The 18,670-nt window shown below is 41.5% G+C and overlaps 1 protein-coding gene across 1 annotated transcript; it reads left to right on the forward strand.

Moving 5' to 3' along the window:
• Positions 1 to 391: 391 nt before the first annotated feature.
• herpud1 (homocysteine-inducible, endoplasmic reticulum stress-inducible, ubiquitin-like domain member 1) lies at positions 392 to 14,652 on the forward strand. The gene is made up of 8 exons (XM_079248209.1): positions 392 to 672; positions 2,957 to 3,034; positions 3,929 to 4,006; positions 5,002 to 5,177; positions 6,859 to 6,969; positions 7,060 to 7,434; positions 13,193 to 13,313; positions 13,489 to 14,652. Exons 1-8 carry the CDS (start codon positions 520 to 522, stop codon positions 13,675 to 13,677), a joined length of 1,281 nt encoding a protein of 426 aa, XP_079104335.1. The 5' UTR covers positions 392 to 519; the 3' UTR covers positions 13,678 to 14,652.
• Positions 14,653 to 18,670: the final 4,018 nt, after the last annotated feature.

Raw genomic sequence — 18,670 nt, forward strand, 5'->3', positions numbered from 1 at the left:
CCGTAAACAAGCAATATCACAAATATTTGTTGATTTTTAATGGAATTTTCATCCCATGTTAACTTAAATTTTTATGTTTAATATAGATCTACTCTTTTTTAAATTGATGTATTACGCGTTTTAAGTAAGCTGTCGAAACGGAACTGAGTGAGCAGCAATTCTGTTTTAATATTGTCAAGAAAACGATCTTTGAATGTGTGATCTGTAATCGCGCATGCGCACATCGCAAAAATTTCCGCGAGCCTCCACGTCTGAACGTGTGCGGACTGCGACCAATCAGGAGCGGCCACAGCGTGTTTGGAAACAACATTTCTCTCCTAAAGTCCCGTCTGACACCCCAGAGACATTTCTAGACACATCCTAGCCGCAGAAGTTACCGTTTCAACGAGGAAACTACGCCGATCTTCTTTAGTTTTTGTCAACAAACCGTGTCAAACAAAAAAAAATCTCCATTTCGGACGGAGATTGTTTTAGTTTATACCGTCGTCAGCTCGTGATTACTGCGAGGGTCACATAAAAATGGATGTCGGAGTTTCTCAGCAAAAAACTTTCAGTCTTCTCATTAAAACGCCAAACCAGGCTCAGGAGGACCGAAACATAGAGGGGATCGACTTGAACTGGACTGTTGGGGACTTAAAAGCACATCTTTCCGCTGTCTACCCTACCCAGCCGGTAAGTTATGAAGCTAGCCTGCTAATGCTAGCGGAACTAGCTGGCGGCTGGTGTTGTGTGATGCTATGGCACGAGCCCAAATCCATACTCCACCAGATTGTAGAATGATATTTATATTCTGATCTCTTCCTGTATTGAACCAAGTTTTCCCCCTTTGCTTTGAACATATATTGCTTGGCTTCATTGACTACCCATCTAAGAAAAACAAACTATTCTATATCATTAATCTTATATACTTGGCAAAACGGCATATTCACAATTGTCGATATACAAATAAAAGCCCCTTTTCTAAATTTTTAATAATGAGGCCAAGAATACATTAATTCTATCAATTGTTCCACTATCATGAAAGCCATTAAAACGGTTGATCTGTGCACTTATTTTTTTGTGTATTTATGTGACTATTGTTATTTATGTCATAGCTGCTCCTAAGAAGTTATAACCCCCTGGCGTATGTATTGTTGTGCACACTGCTTGTGGGTGTAGCAGGGCTGACCCATTAGCTTTGGACCTCAGGGTTCTTTTGTACTCAACACACGCTCTTCAGGAAGCAAAAGTCCAGAAACCAGTTTTTCTTTGGTCGTTTAAATGGTTTAAAAAAAAAATGACCCAAAGAAACTTGAATCCAGACCTTTCTACAAATAAAATTAAAAGCAGTGTAGGTCAAAAGCCTGTGTTGCTCCAAAGTCCAGTGACTTCTGATCTTTTCTTTTGTTTATTATAGTCTAGACGAGAACAGCCAATCAAAATTTAGCAACCTGCGCGTCACCAGTTATTTTCCTGCAACACAGAACTTCAACAGATTAACATAAAATATCACAAAGCTATGATAACTGAAGATTAAATAACAACAAAGAAAAATGGCTACAACAGTGCTTGTATGATAAAGAATGTAATGAAAAAAATGACACAGCACAAAGCCAGAAAACAGCTGTCAGGCATTTCCTCTATGTTTGTCGTTGTGTTTGTGTGCTCACACGTTTACATGCTGAGTTTTTACATGATATGGAAAGAATCTACTGGTCTGGAAGTCATTCAACCACTTTTTTCTCCTCAAGCCCGCCTGAGAACAGCTGTATAGGAATGTTAGGCGGAGTAAAATAGTCCGTGTTAAGCTTTAACTTCAGAGAAAGTCACGCTACAATGAGTTAATAATAGTTTTTATGTAAACAATGCGTCCAGTTTATATAATCATTTTCTATTAGAACACCTGCATGTCTAGTAATCTGTAACTTTTACATCCCACAAGACTGACACATGAGCATAGACCAGTGTTTTTCAACGTTTTTTGAGCCAAGGCACCTTTTTTTTCACTGAAAACTCACAAGGCACACCACAAACCAAAATTGGTCTTTTTGGGGTTTTTTTTTAAAGCCCATATTATTCATATAAAGTCCATCTTGTCAAAGTGTCTTGAATAAAAATAAGATAAACACAAGAAAAAGTAATTTTATTATCTTTCACCTGGGCCTCTTTGGAGGAGCACAGAGCTGCTTTTTTAGATCAATCAGGTGAAACTGGAGAATTTCTCAGGACACACCTGGTGATTGCTCACGGCACCACAGTGGTTGAAAAACACTGGCATAGACAACTACTGTAGCATTAAACAACTGATCTCTCTGAAACAAGAAGTGTGGGAGTCATTTATTAATGTTATCGCTGAAGAGGTCGTAATAACCTTTTCTGTATTAGCTATCAGTTAACCAACCATGTGATATCTTTGATATCTCTGTTTGAACGTCAGATCTTGCCCCCCCTAATGAGAAGATGCAGCCTTGAAGAGTGTAGCATTCATCCAGGATGCAGCTGGGATGACAGAAAGTGAATGAATTGAGGATCTATGCTTCAAATGCCTCATTTTCATACAGTTTGCATGTGTACAGATGACATGTACTTAGGCATGAAACTAAAATGTTTCAGTTCGATAAAAGGCACATATTTCCCAGGGAAGTTAATGATTAATGATGATCAAATTTGCCTGATCTTCACAAAATTAGCCCTGTCTTTTAACAGTATGAGCGTATTTAAAAATATAAAGACACGTGAATCATCTGTAGTGCATTTAATGGTCAATTCCATGTTAAAATGAACACATTACACATTCATTGTTCCATAAAGTCTTTGTGCTGGAAGACTTGATGCTCTGTCTGAGAATGGTAGGCTCTATCCTAGAAGGGAAAAAACTTGGTTAACGTCATGTTACCCTGGTCGTCCAGATAAACCACCAGCTGTCTTTATTTTTCTGCCTTTAATAAACTCACACCAACTTGTTTGTTTTCCTCAGGCTGTGGCTGACCAGAGGCTGATCTTTGCGGGAAAGCTGCTGCCTGATCATCTGCACATTAAAGATCTTTTCAGACAGGTGTGTATGACAGTGTCATGTGTGTTAAGTCTGCTCTTCAATTAAACCTATTTGTAAAGAGTAGCATGCAAATCTCTCAAAAGCCCAAATGACGGAGCAGCACAAGTTAATTCAGTGTCATTGAGGCGTCGAACTTATTAGAGATGTTGAGTCAAGCCTGTTTTTTTTTCTCCTGTTAACAGCATGATGTCAGATAGCATCAAAATGGTTTTCATGGCCTGGAAAAGAGATTTTTACACAAAGAAGCAGAAAAGCAGGGCAGGATAATGTGTCATGTGTTTGGTTTATGATTTTTGTCTGTGAATCCCATTAGAGGCTCATATTGCTGCAGATTACACCCAACCCGCTGTAAGATAACTCCAGTGCTCACCAGAGTTTGCGCAGCAGTTCAGTTATATCAGGACGTGTTTGCCAGAAAAAATGAGCTGCTTTAAAAAAGCTTGTTTGAATAAAACAACAGAGTGGCGATCTTTTTTTTTTCCAGACACAACTGTGCACCATGCTGCACTTTCAGCACAGAGTTGCAACAAGAACATTTAATTAGATGGCAATAGGCCTGCAGTGATAAAGCTGCTTGATCTTTAAAAATTTATTAAGTAATAAGATGTGAAATTATTCAATAGTTTTTATTTTTCTTTTGCAAACATTAAGCAGGATCTAAGCAAGAAAACTTACAATAACCATGCTTTCTTCTAAATGGCCTCTTTCTTTTGGTTTTGATGAATTAAACTTTCTCTAATCAGATTTAGTATAATATTAACATTAATGATCATATTTTTTTTTCCTGGTTTCCCGCTTTGGATTAGAATATTTCCCACGTAGAGCATGGTCATTGCTGTACCAACCAACAAGTTAACATGTAACATGTTGTAACATTTATCTTGACCTTTACAGGCTGACTCCATTCCCACTCTGCACCTGGTCTGTGCTCAAAGGAATCCACCCCAAGGACTGCTGGCGGCTAGATCTATGGTGAGAAAAGGCAAACGTTCATGGAAACCTGAGTCACATTTTCCTACAAGCAGGTTTCTTCACAATCTTGTGGCAAAAAAGTGGATGTGATGGTTTTCTGTGTGAAGAATAAACTTGTTTTTAGGCAAATGTCTGCAGCTTGCTGTTAAAAGCTGGACACAGATGTTTGATTCTCAGTGAGAATCTTTATCAATAATTTACATCTGCAGTGAAAGACATCAAAATGTAGCTTTTGTGGGTAAATTTCAATATGCAATTAAAATGCGATGAACTGAGGTTAATTAATAACAAAGCCTGTAATTAATTACATTATTTCTTTTATCAAGACCCACCCCTACATATATATATGTATATATATATATATGTATATATGTGTGTGTGTGTGTGTGTGTGTGTATATATATATATATATATATATATATATATATATATATATATATATATATATATGCCAAGATGATACTATATACCAAATTCTGACCTTTTTTTATTATTTAAAAAAAAAAAAGATTAATATATTCTTGGTTTGTGCTCATATCTTAATAAAATAACATCAGCAAAATAAAAGCCAGTGAGTGTTGAGTGAAACTCCTGCTTGTTTTATTTTAAATTACAGCACAAAATGCAGACCAAATGGTTTCAGTCTCTTTAGTTCTGCAATGTGTTTCCTTTGCAAAAGGTTTATTTTGCATATTCAGTTTCTTCATTGCTTCACTGCTTTCATTATTCTTCATTGCTTTTTGTTCATTTATTCATCTAGTTTCACTTCAGCTGTTCAGATAAACAAGCAGGTCTGATTTTCTGCACATTAAATCGCTTAAGTTTTTTTTTTGTAGAAATTCTCTTTGCTGAAAATTCAGCAGCTGGTTTTAACGTGTGGAGCTAAGCCCAACTCGCTAAAGTTTCACAGCCTGCTCTGCTCTGTAGAATTTCCCACCACAGATGGTTTTGTCATATCAGCCATAACATTTTCCAACATTTGCATGTTTTCGCAGACCAAAGAGACCGAACAGCCCTCCAGTTCAAGGCCCACGCCAGGCATGGCTTCACCGAGCCAAACTCCAGAGCTGAGGCAGAGGAGGCAGACCTCTTCAGGCTCGGGTCCCTCTCCAGCCAACACACAGACCCCAGCATCGCCAGCAGGAACTCCTGCATGGTTTAACGCTGCAATGTAAGCTAGAAAGAAAAATATCTGTTATATGTCATTAAGATACATTTCAGAGACAAGAACAAGAAGCTGCAAAAAGAAAGAGGATGTTCAAAGTCTTTATCAGATTTTAACAATGCAGCTCATAGGCTACGTTCACACTACAGGCTGAAGTGACTTAAATCCGATGTTTTTGCCCCTATGCGACCTGTAACCGATCTTTTCTTAACAGTCTGAACGACACAGATCTGACATTTTCAAATGCGACCCAGGCCGCTTGGATATGTGGTCCTAAATCCGATATGTACCTGATCTTTTGCCATGCGACTTCAGCTGACCGGTCAGGTCACATTAATCCGACCGATGCGTGATTGACACGCGACAAACATCAATATTCTGCATTTGTTGTTTATTAAATCTTTATCGGTAAATGCGCTCACACACTCTCCCAGCAATCCTGACTGCGACTCCGTACCCAAACGTTTCTCTCTACAGTTGTTGCTGCCACAGCTCCACAAAAGTCCTTGACCAAAACGTTTACTTTCCTCTTCCGTAAATGTCTCCTTAAAACGAACCCATTCACAACGTTGTGGCTCCGGTTGGACAAAACGTTTAAAATACCAAATGCTCTGCTGCCATCAGTATTTACTTCTGAAAACACAAAGACGTCACACGCACGCTCACTGCACGTCGCCGTGTCTTCTACGCCTGCGGGACACTTCTGTCGCGCATGAGATCCATACAGGAGATCACATACATGTCGCATTTGATCGGAAATGTGAACGGCCTTTCAAAAAATTTGGATTTCACAAAAACCTCCGATATGAGCAGCAGGCCCTGCAGTCTGAACGTAGCCATAGAGAAACAACACACAACCAGCTGGAATGAATTAAGCTTGTGACTCAGTTCCTTTCTCTACATCTCTTCATGGGAACACTCATCACAAATTTGAGCGGCGATTATATAGAAGACTTTGTGATTGGTTAAACTTTGCATTTGAAAGGCTGGAAGAAGGAGTGAAAGCTATAGTAGGTAATCTTGCTCAGAGTCATTTTTTATTTTACTCTGGGTGAAGTGGTTCCTTGTCCTGATAGTAGTCTATACAGTTTGTAATCATGAACAATAAGAAATCTAGTTAGATCCCTCAGTTTACTGTAAATCTGTAAAAACTCTGACCAATCCAAACATTGGGACTGAAATAAAGTTGTTAATTTCTTATATTTCGTAAGCTCATTCTCCCGGCTCCCCTCCTCCCCCTCCAGTAGCGCATACCTGATCGCCACACCCTGCATATAAATAGCCTGTTAGCATGAAAATAAAAAGTAGTGAAGAAGAAACTCGGAAGGCAAACATGGCTGAGAAAATGCAGGAAGGATTTCACGACCCGGCTCGGTTTATTTGCCTCCTCCTGCTAAACAGCTTAGAAATTGTTGGTGGAAAAAGCTGTGAATAAAAAAGCCTTGGATCATGCAAGGAGCAAAAGCAGAGGGGGAGGAGCCAAGACAGGGCGCCAACATTACCTACCCCAGCTTTAATGATGGTGGAAATTTCTACTGTTGTCTGTAAAGCTTAGCAAGAATCTCCGTTTAACCATAAAAGACATGCTTCCTAAGTAGAAATTAGAAATTAGTTTCTTCTATGAAAATGTTTGGAGGACAAACACATAATTAGGATGCTGAACAAACTATTTTGCGTGACGTTTCAGGGCCGGAGCACCACAGATGACCCAGCCAGCCTTTCCTACATACTCCCTGTACAGCCCTCAGCAGCTGCTGTGGCTCCAGCACGTCTACGCCAGACAGTATTACATGCAGTAGTAAGTATTCAGTCACGCAGATCAATATGTGTTGAATGGTTGGTTTTCTACGTCTTTAACACTTTTTTTTTTGTCCCGCTTTATCACCAGCCATGCAGCTTTAGCAGCAGCAGCACAGTCGGTTCCCTCCACACCAGTGGCAACCGTCGGCCAGCACCTGCCCGTTCCTGCCCACCAGGTACCTGTCCCAGCTCCCCTTCCCAATCAGAACCCAATCGACAACCTACCAGCCAACCAGAACGCGGTGCAGGAAGGCGCTTTCATCAACCCCGGGGAGGCCAACCAGAACATGCGGATGAACGCGCAGGGCGGGCCAGTAATGGAGGATGAGGAGGACATGGAACGGGACTGGTTGGACTGGTTGTACTCCGCGGCAAGATTCGGTGTTCTGCTCATGATCGTTTACTTCAACTCCAACCTGAGTCGCTTCCTGCTGGTGATGAGCACCCTCCTCCTCATGTACCTGTAAGTTCAGCATGTTACATCATCAGCTGTTGCTTTACTGAACAACCTGACTCTTATCAGCTGCTTGTGTTGGCATCGACAACCCCTCTCCACATCAAGGCCAAACTCTCACTTCACCTCAGTAATCATTACAAACAGCACAAGGTTGTATAATGCGGACGTTTTTGTTTGTTCCACATGAAAGCACATTTAGAAATGTAAAGGCGTAACCACCCGGAGGGGATGCAGAGTCGCCTGTTTGCTGCAGACGAGTCGCCACTGATTGTTTATACACAGTCTGACCTTCAGGACATGTATCCTTGAAAGTTGTCACAGATTAAGCATTTCAAGGACAGTGTTTGTTCAAATAGTTTAAGGTCATGGAGGAGAGAAGTTGCCCTTACACCCACATCAGGAAAAGGAGAGAAAATGTTACACAGAAGTACATGGTATAAATAATTCATTCAATATGAATAACCACTTAATCGGATCAAGGGTCACAGGGGAGCTGGAACCTCTCAGCAGCCTTCAGGCGAGAGGCAGGGTACACCCTGGACAGGTCGCTAGCTGATTGCAGGTCCAAAACAAAGATCCAAACACAAACATCCATTCAAGCTCACTCCTAGGTGGGGGTGGGAAAATCAGATCGAAAATGCAAACATGCAAAAAATCAAAAATCTGGATTTTTTTGTTTCACAATTATAGATTTTTTTTTAACCCAAAAAAAAAAAAAAAAAAAAAAAAAATTTTTTTTTTTTGTTTGTTTTTTTGTTTTATTGATCTTTTTACTACCCGTCTTCTTGGGCATTATAGCAACAAAATGATGATCCAGCTACTGTGGTGTTGTTGTTTTTTTTAACTGAAATCAGGAAAATGATGACCAAAAAAAAGTTTTATACATTTTTTTTTTGTTTGTTTTCAATCTACAAAAGTCAGCAATATTGAAGAATTGTGAGAATCGCAATTTAAATCGATTCGGCTCCCAAAATCAATTAGATTCCCAAAAAATCGGAATCTTTTTTTTTTTTTTTTTTTTGTCTTGTCCAGCATTTAAGCAAGCAGACTGATGTTCTGGATGCTGTGTTCTGCTGAGCAAATTTATTTTGCCAAGGGGAACTTTTGTAGATGTAATGATCCCCTTGTATTTCTTGATTCTTATTTTATTTTTCAATTTGTTTTGGATAATAGCTTGTATTACAGAGTTTATGCTGCTGGACCCGACCGGAAAGGACAGGAAAGGGGCAGAAAGAGAACAGAAAAGAGAACATAAAAAAAACAAAAAAAAAACAAAAGAAAGAGATCAATGCATACATGTATATGCACATACATACCCACCTACATATATATGTATATACACTCGCACATACATTATATATATACATATATACATACATACACATGCATACACACACATGTACACATACATGCATACATAAAGATAGATATACATACATACATATACACATACATACACACACACATATATATATATATATATATATATATATATATATATATATATATATATATATATATATATATATATATATATACATATATACACATATACATACTCACATACATACACATACACATACATATACATACATACACATACACTCACACATATGCATACATATATACATATCCATACACATACATACATACACATACACATACACATAAGTACACACACATACCCACCCACACACATAAATATATACACCCACACAAGCCAACTCTAGATTCGTGGAGAACAAAACCGTTGACAATCATGAGGACCAGAAACTACCAAGTTAAGTCAAAAAGACAGAAAGAGAGCTACCTGCTGTTAGTGAATAAACTTGCTGGATGACTCAGTGACTGTGACACATGCAGAACATTCATGCAGAACATTCAGAGTGGAACGTGTTTAGAGAAGAGTGATCATGCCAATGTGACCCCGCCCGCCTACAGCTAGAGGAAGGCCAGGAGAACCCAGAGACCCGGGTAACCGACAGTCACCCCCAGGTACAGATCCCAACCCCCCCCACTCCAGAGCCAGCCATGCATCTGCCCAGGAGGTGGCGAAGGAGGTGCCCAACCAGAGTCCCCTGCAGTCAGGGGGAACAGGCCCCAGCAGGCCCAGGCCGGCAAGGGCCGATCCCGCCGGGCACCGGCCACCTAGGGCAGACAGAGCGCAGGCCCCAGGGCCCCAAGAGCCCGTGAGCAGCCCCCCGCCCCGCAGGCAGAGGGCACAGCCCACACCGACGGAGGACCAGGACCCCCAGACCGCCACCCAGCGGCAGCCAGGTCGCACCCCAGCGCACCAGCTGCGCCCCCGGGTACAGGACACCACCCCCCCACCACCAAACCACACACACATATACATGCATACCCCCCCCCCCCAAACACGCACTCCCCTCACACATATACATGCATACCCCCCCCCCCCCCCCCCCCAAACACACACTCCCCTCTCAACCCCCATCCACACAACCCTCTGCAATCCATGCACATCATCCATCACATATACAACCCCACCCCACCTCTACTCACTCACCCATACCAAGTCACACGAACCCCAATCGCCCCCGCCCCCACACACGCTCACCCCCCACACACACACGCTCACACCCCGCCACCCCATCCCTCTACTTCTACCCAACCACACATGCCCCACCAAACACCCCTCCACCACCCATAGCCCCCCTCCAAACTTCACCCTCACTCACACATCCCATTCCGCATATACACCCCCCCCTACACACACACACACACACACACACACACACATACCCTCACTCCTCAAACACAGGCACACCCCAATACAACCCACGCGCCAACATACCCCTCCACACACACATCTACTCATCCTCACACATCCCTATCCCCTACCCACCTATATCCCCAACCCTAATCCCCCCCCCAGCCATCCCACCATCCATCTGTAACCCCATACACCCACTCCCACACATCCTCACCTCACCCCTCCATCATGTCCCATGTGAGATACCTCAGAGGGGGCAGAGGACAGGATGGCCCCGATCAGGGCCCCCATAATTACCGCCCACCACTCCCAGCGTCCCCCCCACCACCCCACAGATGCAGCCGACCCAGCACCCCCCCAGGGCCGGCGACAACCCTCCTACAGCCAGGCCAGCCCAGACTTAGGCCTAATGGACGGCACTCTTCCCCCACCCGTACCCCCCCCCCCCCCCCAGTAAAGCCCCGAGAGCAGGGGCATGAGAAGACCCTATCGTCCCTGCCTCCCCCCCGCTTATGACTGATTGTGAAGTATGTATTAGTTGCAATTAAAACTGAGGGAAGTGCCACGCGGTGTTGGGAGAGGGACCACCTAAGCAGCCCCGCCCACCATACACCGCATGCTCTTCCCCCTAATCATGTGAGTCGTCAGTGTTTTGGTGTTTGGTGTCTAAGTGTAATTAAAACTGGGAGGTGAGCCGAGGCTGGGTGCAGCGATCAAGACCGCCTTGATGGCCTTTCTCACCACCCAGCGCCACGTGCACACCTCCCAATACCCTGCCTGTGTGTGATGGGGAGCGGGGAGGAAGAGGGGTTGAGGGATTTAAGTCTGGAGGAAAGTGAGCTTTCCTCCAGAAGGTGAGCCGCCCGCGGCACTGGGCATGCCCCCTACTCCCAGGGCCCCCCAAGGACCAGGACAAGCCGGGGACAGCCATCCCCGTAACCAGAGCCTTCGGCGACTCTAACCAGAGAGTCATCACCGACCCAAGAGGGGACCAACCCACCACATGCAGAAGGGGGGCACGAGGACAAAGAGGAGGCGGGGCGGCAGAAGGGGAATCCCAGACCGATTGTCCACCGCCCCCTCACTCACAGAGGACACCCCCACCTGGGGACATGAAGTCCCCCCTTGTCCACACATCGGCACTTCACACTGTCTCAAAAAAAAATCGGAATCTAATCGAGACAATAGCACATTGTCACAGCCCTACTCCTAGGGATAATTTAGACTAGTTAACCTAACATGCGTGTGTTTGGATGGTGGGAGGAAGCTGGAGAGAACCCACAGGGGAAGAACATGGAAACTCCACACAGATAGACCACTGTTCAACCCCCGCGACCAAAGCTGAGGATCAAACCAGCGACCTTCTTGCTGTGAGGCCAGAGTGCTAACCACTATGCCACCAGACACATTAGAAATCAGATCATGTCAAGTGACAGATATAACGCACAGTTACAATCTCAGCACTTGTCTTTTAGTTAATCTGAGCTTTTTAGGCAATTAAAAGGTTGAATCTGCCTCCTTTCCACTTACAGTCACCAGATAACCACTTACAGTCACCTGATAACCACTTACAGTCACCTGATAACCACTTGCAGTCACCTGATAACCACTTGCAGTCACCAGATAACCACTTGCAGTCACCAGATAACCACTTGCAGTCACCAGATAACCACTTACAGTCACCAGATAACCACTTGCAGTCACCAGATAACCACTTGCAGTCACCAGATAACCACTTACAGTCACCAGATAACCACTTGCAGTCACCTGGTAACCACTTGCAGTCACCTGGTAACCACTTGCAGTCACCTGATAACCACTTGCAGTCACCAGATAACCACTTACAGTCACCAGATAACCACTTGCAGTCACCTGATAACCACTTGCAGTCACCTGATAACTACTGCAGAGCGTTAGGGTTAGGGTTAGAAGAGGGATCAGTTGCCAGAGGACTGGCTACAATCGCTGTATATTTCATAGTATTCCTGGTCAGAAACTCCCACATAGTGCCTGATCTGATCCCAAGTGTTCAAGTGTGTGTATGAAAGACACTTTAAAAGATTGTATAGACTGGGAGGAACTGGCTGAATGTTTTTGTGAATGTGGCCTGTAGTTTAAAAGGTGGAGTATGTAAGATTTTCAATATTTTCAAAATAAATTAACTAAAAAAAAAAAATAACTACAATCATAATGATAGTTTTGTTTTTTTTAAAAACATGTAGGTTCCAGTCTGTCCATATTTGACGTGTTATTAAATTACAAGTTTAATTAATGACAAGACCCTTCTTAAATGTTTGCCTACCAGTAAAAAAAAAAAGTGCTTTTTGTCATTTGTCATTAATTAAACTTGTAATTTAATAACACATTAAATATAGACAGACTGGAACCTACATGTTCAAAAAACTATCTAATTACGATTGTAGTTATTTTATTAGTTAATTTATTTTGAAAATATTGAAAATCTTACATACTCCACCTTTAAAGAGCTTTGGTCACGCAGAACTAAAAGGAGAAACAAGTGGAAATATGAACGTACCCCGCTCACCGTCTCTGTACTCTAATAGGCATAAGTATCATCTGTGATCTTACCGTGCTGCTTGCTGTTTAGTTGCCAAGCAGATGTAATGTGTTTATGACATGTTTATGTACGCTTGCAGGTCCTGATACGATATCTTGGTTTGTTTTTGGTTACAAAATGATGATTAAAATTATCTTTAAAGCTGAAAAATGTCCAGTATTGCCTACTGGTCGCCACGAGTATCAGACTCCAACTCCCTTGTCAGCTGACTCTGATGCCCTCTTAACCACATGTCTACCTTGTGGAATTCTGTTCAAGGAAATCAGAGCTGCTTTCGGTCTCATCTTGCTTTATCGTGTCTTTTTTTGCTTTTGCAAAATAATTCATGATTCATGATTTAGTTTACAGTTTTTTGCCGCTTTAAAACCTCCCGCAGAACTTGTTTGATGCTGTTCATTTATCCAAAAAGGTGCAATTTAAACATTTCCTCCCTTTTTCTGTCTTCCCTACAGACACACCGCTGGCTGGTTTCCCTTCCGAAGGCGAGTGCAGGTCCAAGTACCCAATGATCTGCAGGCCCCTGAGGTCCAACACAACCAGCAGAACGAAAACAGGATCCCAAACCTGAATCCAGTAAGACATCAGGAGAAAAATTCCCTCCCATGGTGGAGACTGAAGCCTTGTGTAATGCTGTCATATCCTAGTTCCTGGTTAATCTGTTGTGGATTTTCCTTTTAAATCAAATGCATTTAATCTTATGAAGTGAGACGAAACACACTGAAGGTCGCTCTGCCCTTCGTACTTGTAGGCTGACCAGCCAGCAGACGGAGAGATGGCGCAACCTGGAGATGCAGCTGAAGGGTCAAACGAACCGGGACAGATGACAGCAGTTTTAGTGCCTCCTCACCGGGTGTCGGCAGTGTGGACAGCCTGGGTCTTCTTCAAAACCTTCTTCTCCTCCCTCATACCAGACGTTCCTCAGGGTATGGCCAACTGAGCCGCGGAGACACACGACTGGTCGAGGCAGCAACGGACTTGTTTCTTTGTGTTCTTCAGGTCTTTGCAACATGCTGAAGACTGAAGGCCGGACTAAAACCAGAACACTGAATTAATCTCAGCCTCCTGATAGTGTGTGTCATGATGCTGCAAGCTCCAATGTGATACTGATCCTTCTTGGAGAGGGAAACGGCAAATACCAGCAAGATACACCAGTACTTGTGTGGGTGGTAATGAGAAGTGAAACATTAGCACATCCCAGCTACTTTCTGCAGGTTTTAGCTTTTATGCTCTAACAGAGCGACATGGATCCTCTTCTTATCCGTTTAGCAACAGCAGGTGGCGCCTATGAGTAAAAAAACGACCCTCAGTTCACACAGCTGACTTTCTTTGTGATGGTTTCTGGACAGAGACCCTCTGTTTTCTGTGGCCATCATGGTTTCAGGCTGTCTAAAGGAGCATACGTCTGATCAAAGCTGTAAAATTTGGACAGATGTTGATCATATTTATAACAGTTTGGTTTGTAATGTTACGGCATAAATGGACCAAAACAAGTGTTTGACTCACAGGGACCAGATGAATTCACAGCCCTAACAAAATTTAAGTTTGACATTTAATTACTGCCATTAGGGGATCACCAGATGTAGCACATTACAATCATCTTTTTTTTTTTCTTTTTAATAGAAATCCCACTAAATGTTTCATATTTGGGGAAAAAAAAACTTATCTCCCTAGTTCTTATTGTAAAGTTAGAAAAAGTATGTAAACAAAAAGGGTTTCCTTCCATTTGCAGACAAAAATGAACAAAAGAAGTCCAACTAAACACCCGTTGTGCTTGTTCTGTCGGATCATCCTTTTTATTCAGAACCGATTTCTCACCAAAAGCAATTCTTTCTGACACAGTTGATCTGTAAAGTAGTAATAATGGTTTTTAAAAACAGGAAGTTTTGTAAATATATTGTACACAAAGCACTTTATCTCATGCAAGCTTCTGAATATATAGAGGGATTATGATTTATTAGTATGAATAATATATCACAAGGGCTCAGAACTGTTTATGGGTTTTAAGGAGATCATCAAAAGTTCACTTTTCTAGTTGATTCTAAATTTATAACAGAAATATTGTTTTTAACCACATTCTGTTTAAAAAAATTTTAATTAATTAGATTTTTTTTTTTTTCTGTCTGCTGGTTTTTTCCTCGGTCACTGGTCTGAACTTTATCCAGTTTACATTCCAGTTTCTGAACGAAGTGTAAAGCTCCATTTTTAATCTCCCTGTGTTTGTTAAGAGCTGATCAGGTTTGTAAATAGGTTTTCTGTGGCACCGCAGCCTCACCCGCTCTGCATGATTTTAGGCCTTTAGCAGTAAATGAATGAATTTTATTCTCTGAAAATGTTTGAGAAGCCTCGTAGTAACGGGATGAAGGGAAATCCCTCCTCTTGTAATCCAGTCTGTGCTGCGTACTGCATTAAAGCTGCATCTCGGATTCCCCGTTGGGGGAAGGATAAGAATTTGTGACATCGGTCACTGTGTATAAATATAATTCAAATTTTTAATGTCAGTATATGAAACCTGTTATGATGCCTGTGTTGAGTATTTGCAATAAGGGATGCAATAAATGTTATTAACTTAAATAATTTTGCTGTGAGTGTGTTTTTCTTTTTATTCCTACCTGTGAGGGACTGTTTTTCTCATTTAGGAAGAACGATCAGAGTTTGCTGACCCTGTTTTTAAATGCAAGAGTTTGCAGAAGGTGAAGTCACTAAAGGGCAGAAGAGCTGCAGGTTTGACCTGTAGTAAACTCTGTGGTTGGAATGGCCTCATTACAAAGAAACAGTAGCTTGAAATTTGTGTTAGCATTGACAGCAGCGACGGCAGGACGTCTGACAGCACGCTGAAACATATCAAAAATAAGAAACTTTATTTTTCATTGATGAGGGTCAGATGGATGCTGACATCTCAGTGATGGTTAAGTCAAATTTACGTCTTACAGCACCTTTAAAAACGGACTTATTGTCAGTTTTTGAACTTATTCACCCAGATTCATTGTGTTGAAGTCTGGGGGAACACATACAAGACATTAAATTCTGTCTTTCTTCTGAAAATAAAGCCATTAAAATAACAAACAGAACCAACAAGTTATCTGTTCAATAAATTGTAATTATTGAAATTTGTGGGCTTGTTACAATTCCAGATTATTCAAATTACGGTTAAAAATGATCAAACTACCCAACAGCATCCGGAAGCTTTTCAGTTGAGAGAAAGTAAATTCAGCCTGAGACGAACATACATGTTAAAAAAAAAAAAAAAACATTAAACTTCACCGAGGAGTTCAACTCTGGAACAGCTGGCATAAAAACATGTCAGTCAATAGGGAAATTTAAATCAAAGATATGAGGCAAATGATGATATTTTGTGAAAGCGATGTTTATTGTAGATTACGATTTATTGTCAGTACTACCACTGTGTATTGTCCAAGTTTTATTGTGATGGAATATAATGTGTATAACTATTCAGAGATGTTATTCATCAGAGGGTTTTGGACCAGATTAGTCCTTAACTTCTTCCAAAACCCTGTTCGAACTTCAGAAGCTTGTTTTCTTTGTTGTAATATTTGATTTTTTTTTTTTTTTTTTTTTAAGTTTTTCTGTTTGAAATACATTTTAATAGTAAAAAACAACCTCAGCTTAACAAAGTGCTGCACATCATGAACAATAAACCTTCAGACAGCAATAAAAGAATGATGAAATACAGTCAAATATACAGTGAAATAAACAGATCAAACAAGTTTTAGACATAAAGAAGGGTATAAGAAAGCCAAGACAGCATGCCAAACTAGAACTAAAAGCCAAGGGGAAACCGTGTTTTCAGAAGGCGTTTAACCTGCTTTAAAGACTGTAGTTCCAGTCTGGTAAGGCAGGTTCTAGAGGTGGGGGATCCACTACTGAAAAGACTCAGTCTCTGTGTGGTTTTAACTGAGTCCAGGAGCAGCCAGAGCAACTGGTTAGTAGACCAGAGAGTAAGGCTGCAGAGGAAACAGGAGCCAGACTATTTAAACACTAAAAACCAACAAAAATCTGCTCTAAAGCTGACAGGAAGGAAGAACCGGCTAATGTTGTCAATGTGCTTTGTCCCACAGAGTCCACGGGCAGCAGAAAATCTTGAATAAATGTTCAAACAAACCACAATTGCACCTTTACAATAACACTGAAGATACTCGACGAAAATCCGGTTTGATGACACCATTGTTTGATCCCAAGCAAACATAATTTACTCAGTTTTAACTGTTGTGTGTTTTTCTCCTTTGTAAAAACTGATCTGAGAGTGTAAACAACCTCGCTTGTATGTCAAATAGTAAAATGTAATGTAATGGAGTCAGAACTAGAGATGCAGCAAGTGGAGACTGTCCAACAGCAAGATGTCAAACAACCTTTAGACAACCGCTTTGCAGTGAGAATAAATAAAACTAACTGACAAAACTAGAGGCTTTTTACACACATGCAAAGAAAAGGTTGAAACACATGCATGCACATGCAGGCACTTGCTGTCATTATACATACATTATACATTATACACTTATTTTGGTTGCACCTGTTCAGATACTTGGGCTGTTGCCTGCTTTTGATATCTTACAACACAACACTGACCTATTTGTACTTTTTTTTTTTTTTTTTTTTTTTTGTTTTGTTGGTTTTATTGTTAATTCAAAAGTAGTTTGTCTTATATTCATCCAGAAAGTCTAACCAGGTAGAGGGGTTGCAAAGTATCCTGCAAAACTGTGTACATCACAATTCCTTTATATTATGTTATGAAGTAATGTTTTCATGCATTTGCCTCTATTTAAATAAATCTGCAACAGTTGACCACAAAGGAAAGTTGGAAATACAGCGAGAGTCTGACTGTTATTGGAGCCGAACAGGGTCTTTCTCTGCATGAAATGCGGTTTGTAGAAACAGTTGCTGGATGAGATGACGAATAGTGACTCCAACATCACTAGATGATGAAAACATCAAGCTTTGTTGACTGAGAGATGGAAAATTAATTATCAACATACAGAATAAAGTTAATTCTAGCACACACATCAGTTATGATGCTGGAGGGAATCTAACTGGACACTGGAGCTGAATTGGGGCCAAAGGGAACAAAAAGAAGCAGCCGTGCATTCTTCATACATGCTTCAGCTGCACAATAAAGAGCCCAAATGCAGCTCAGAGTTTCCACAAGAAGACCAAAGGAGTTCAGTCTGCTAAAGACTTCCACTGAGATGCATCTAAACATCGATTAAACACATTAAGATAGAAAAGGCCCAACTTTTCTAACACCTGAAACTGCTGGAATAACTCCGATAATCAGATTTAAATAATGTTTTTGGGGTCTTAGTGTTGAAGAAAAGGGAGACAATTTGTTCTGAGCTTCCTCACTGGTTTTCTCAGACTTTTAACCACACCGTTTATAGCATGCCACACCATTTGGAAAATTTGCAAGCTTAGATTTAGCAGGACATCCCTGTTACCCACAACTATCACACCAGTATGAGCACAGACTGCCAATTCCTGTTAAATATCTGCTCTGACCGTCTGCAGCCTCAAAAGAAATGGACATTTATCAGACCAGGGTTTAGCTACAGTCACATCTCATATCTTTTCAAACAGGAAAAGCCAATCAATCGTCAGCAAACGCTGCGCTTGTGGTGACCATTGACACACATAAACAAACAGACTCCTGTCAGAGGCCTTAACTCCATCAGGAACACACTTTGTTATCTCCAGTTTTTGTCCGTACCCTGACGTACCTCCCCCTCTCTCCTCGCCTCTCTTTTACTGTCAGGTCAAATCCAAATCAGTCACCTGGGAGATTTGGAGGAGAACAGCTCCAGTCAGTAGCTACTGGGGAGTCACCAGCAGGGACTGGACACTTCCACTCGGCTCCTGTATCTAGTTTCACTGTTCAAGCCCTCTTTGTTAGGAGAAAGTTGGATCTGAATGTAGCGGCT

The sequence above is a fragment of the Telmatherina bonti genome (assembly GCF_933228915.1).
Source record: "Telmatherina bonti genome assembly, chromosome: 2".
NCBI lineage: Eukaryota > Metazoa > Chordata > Actinopteri > Atheriniformes > Telmatherinidae > Telmatherina > Telmatherina bonti.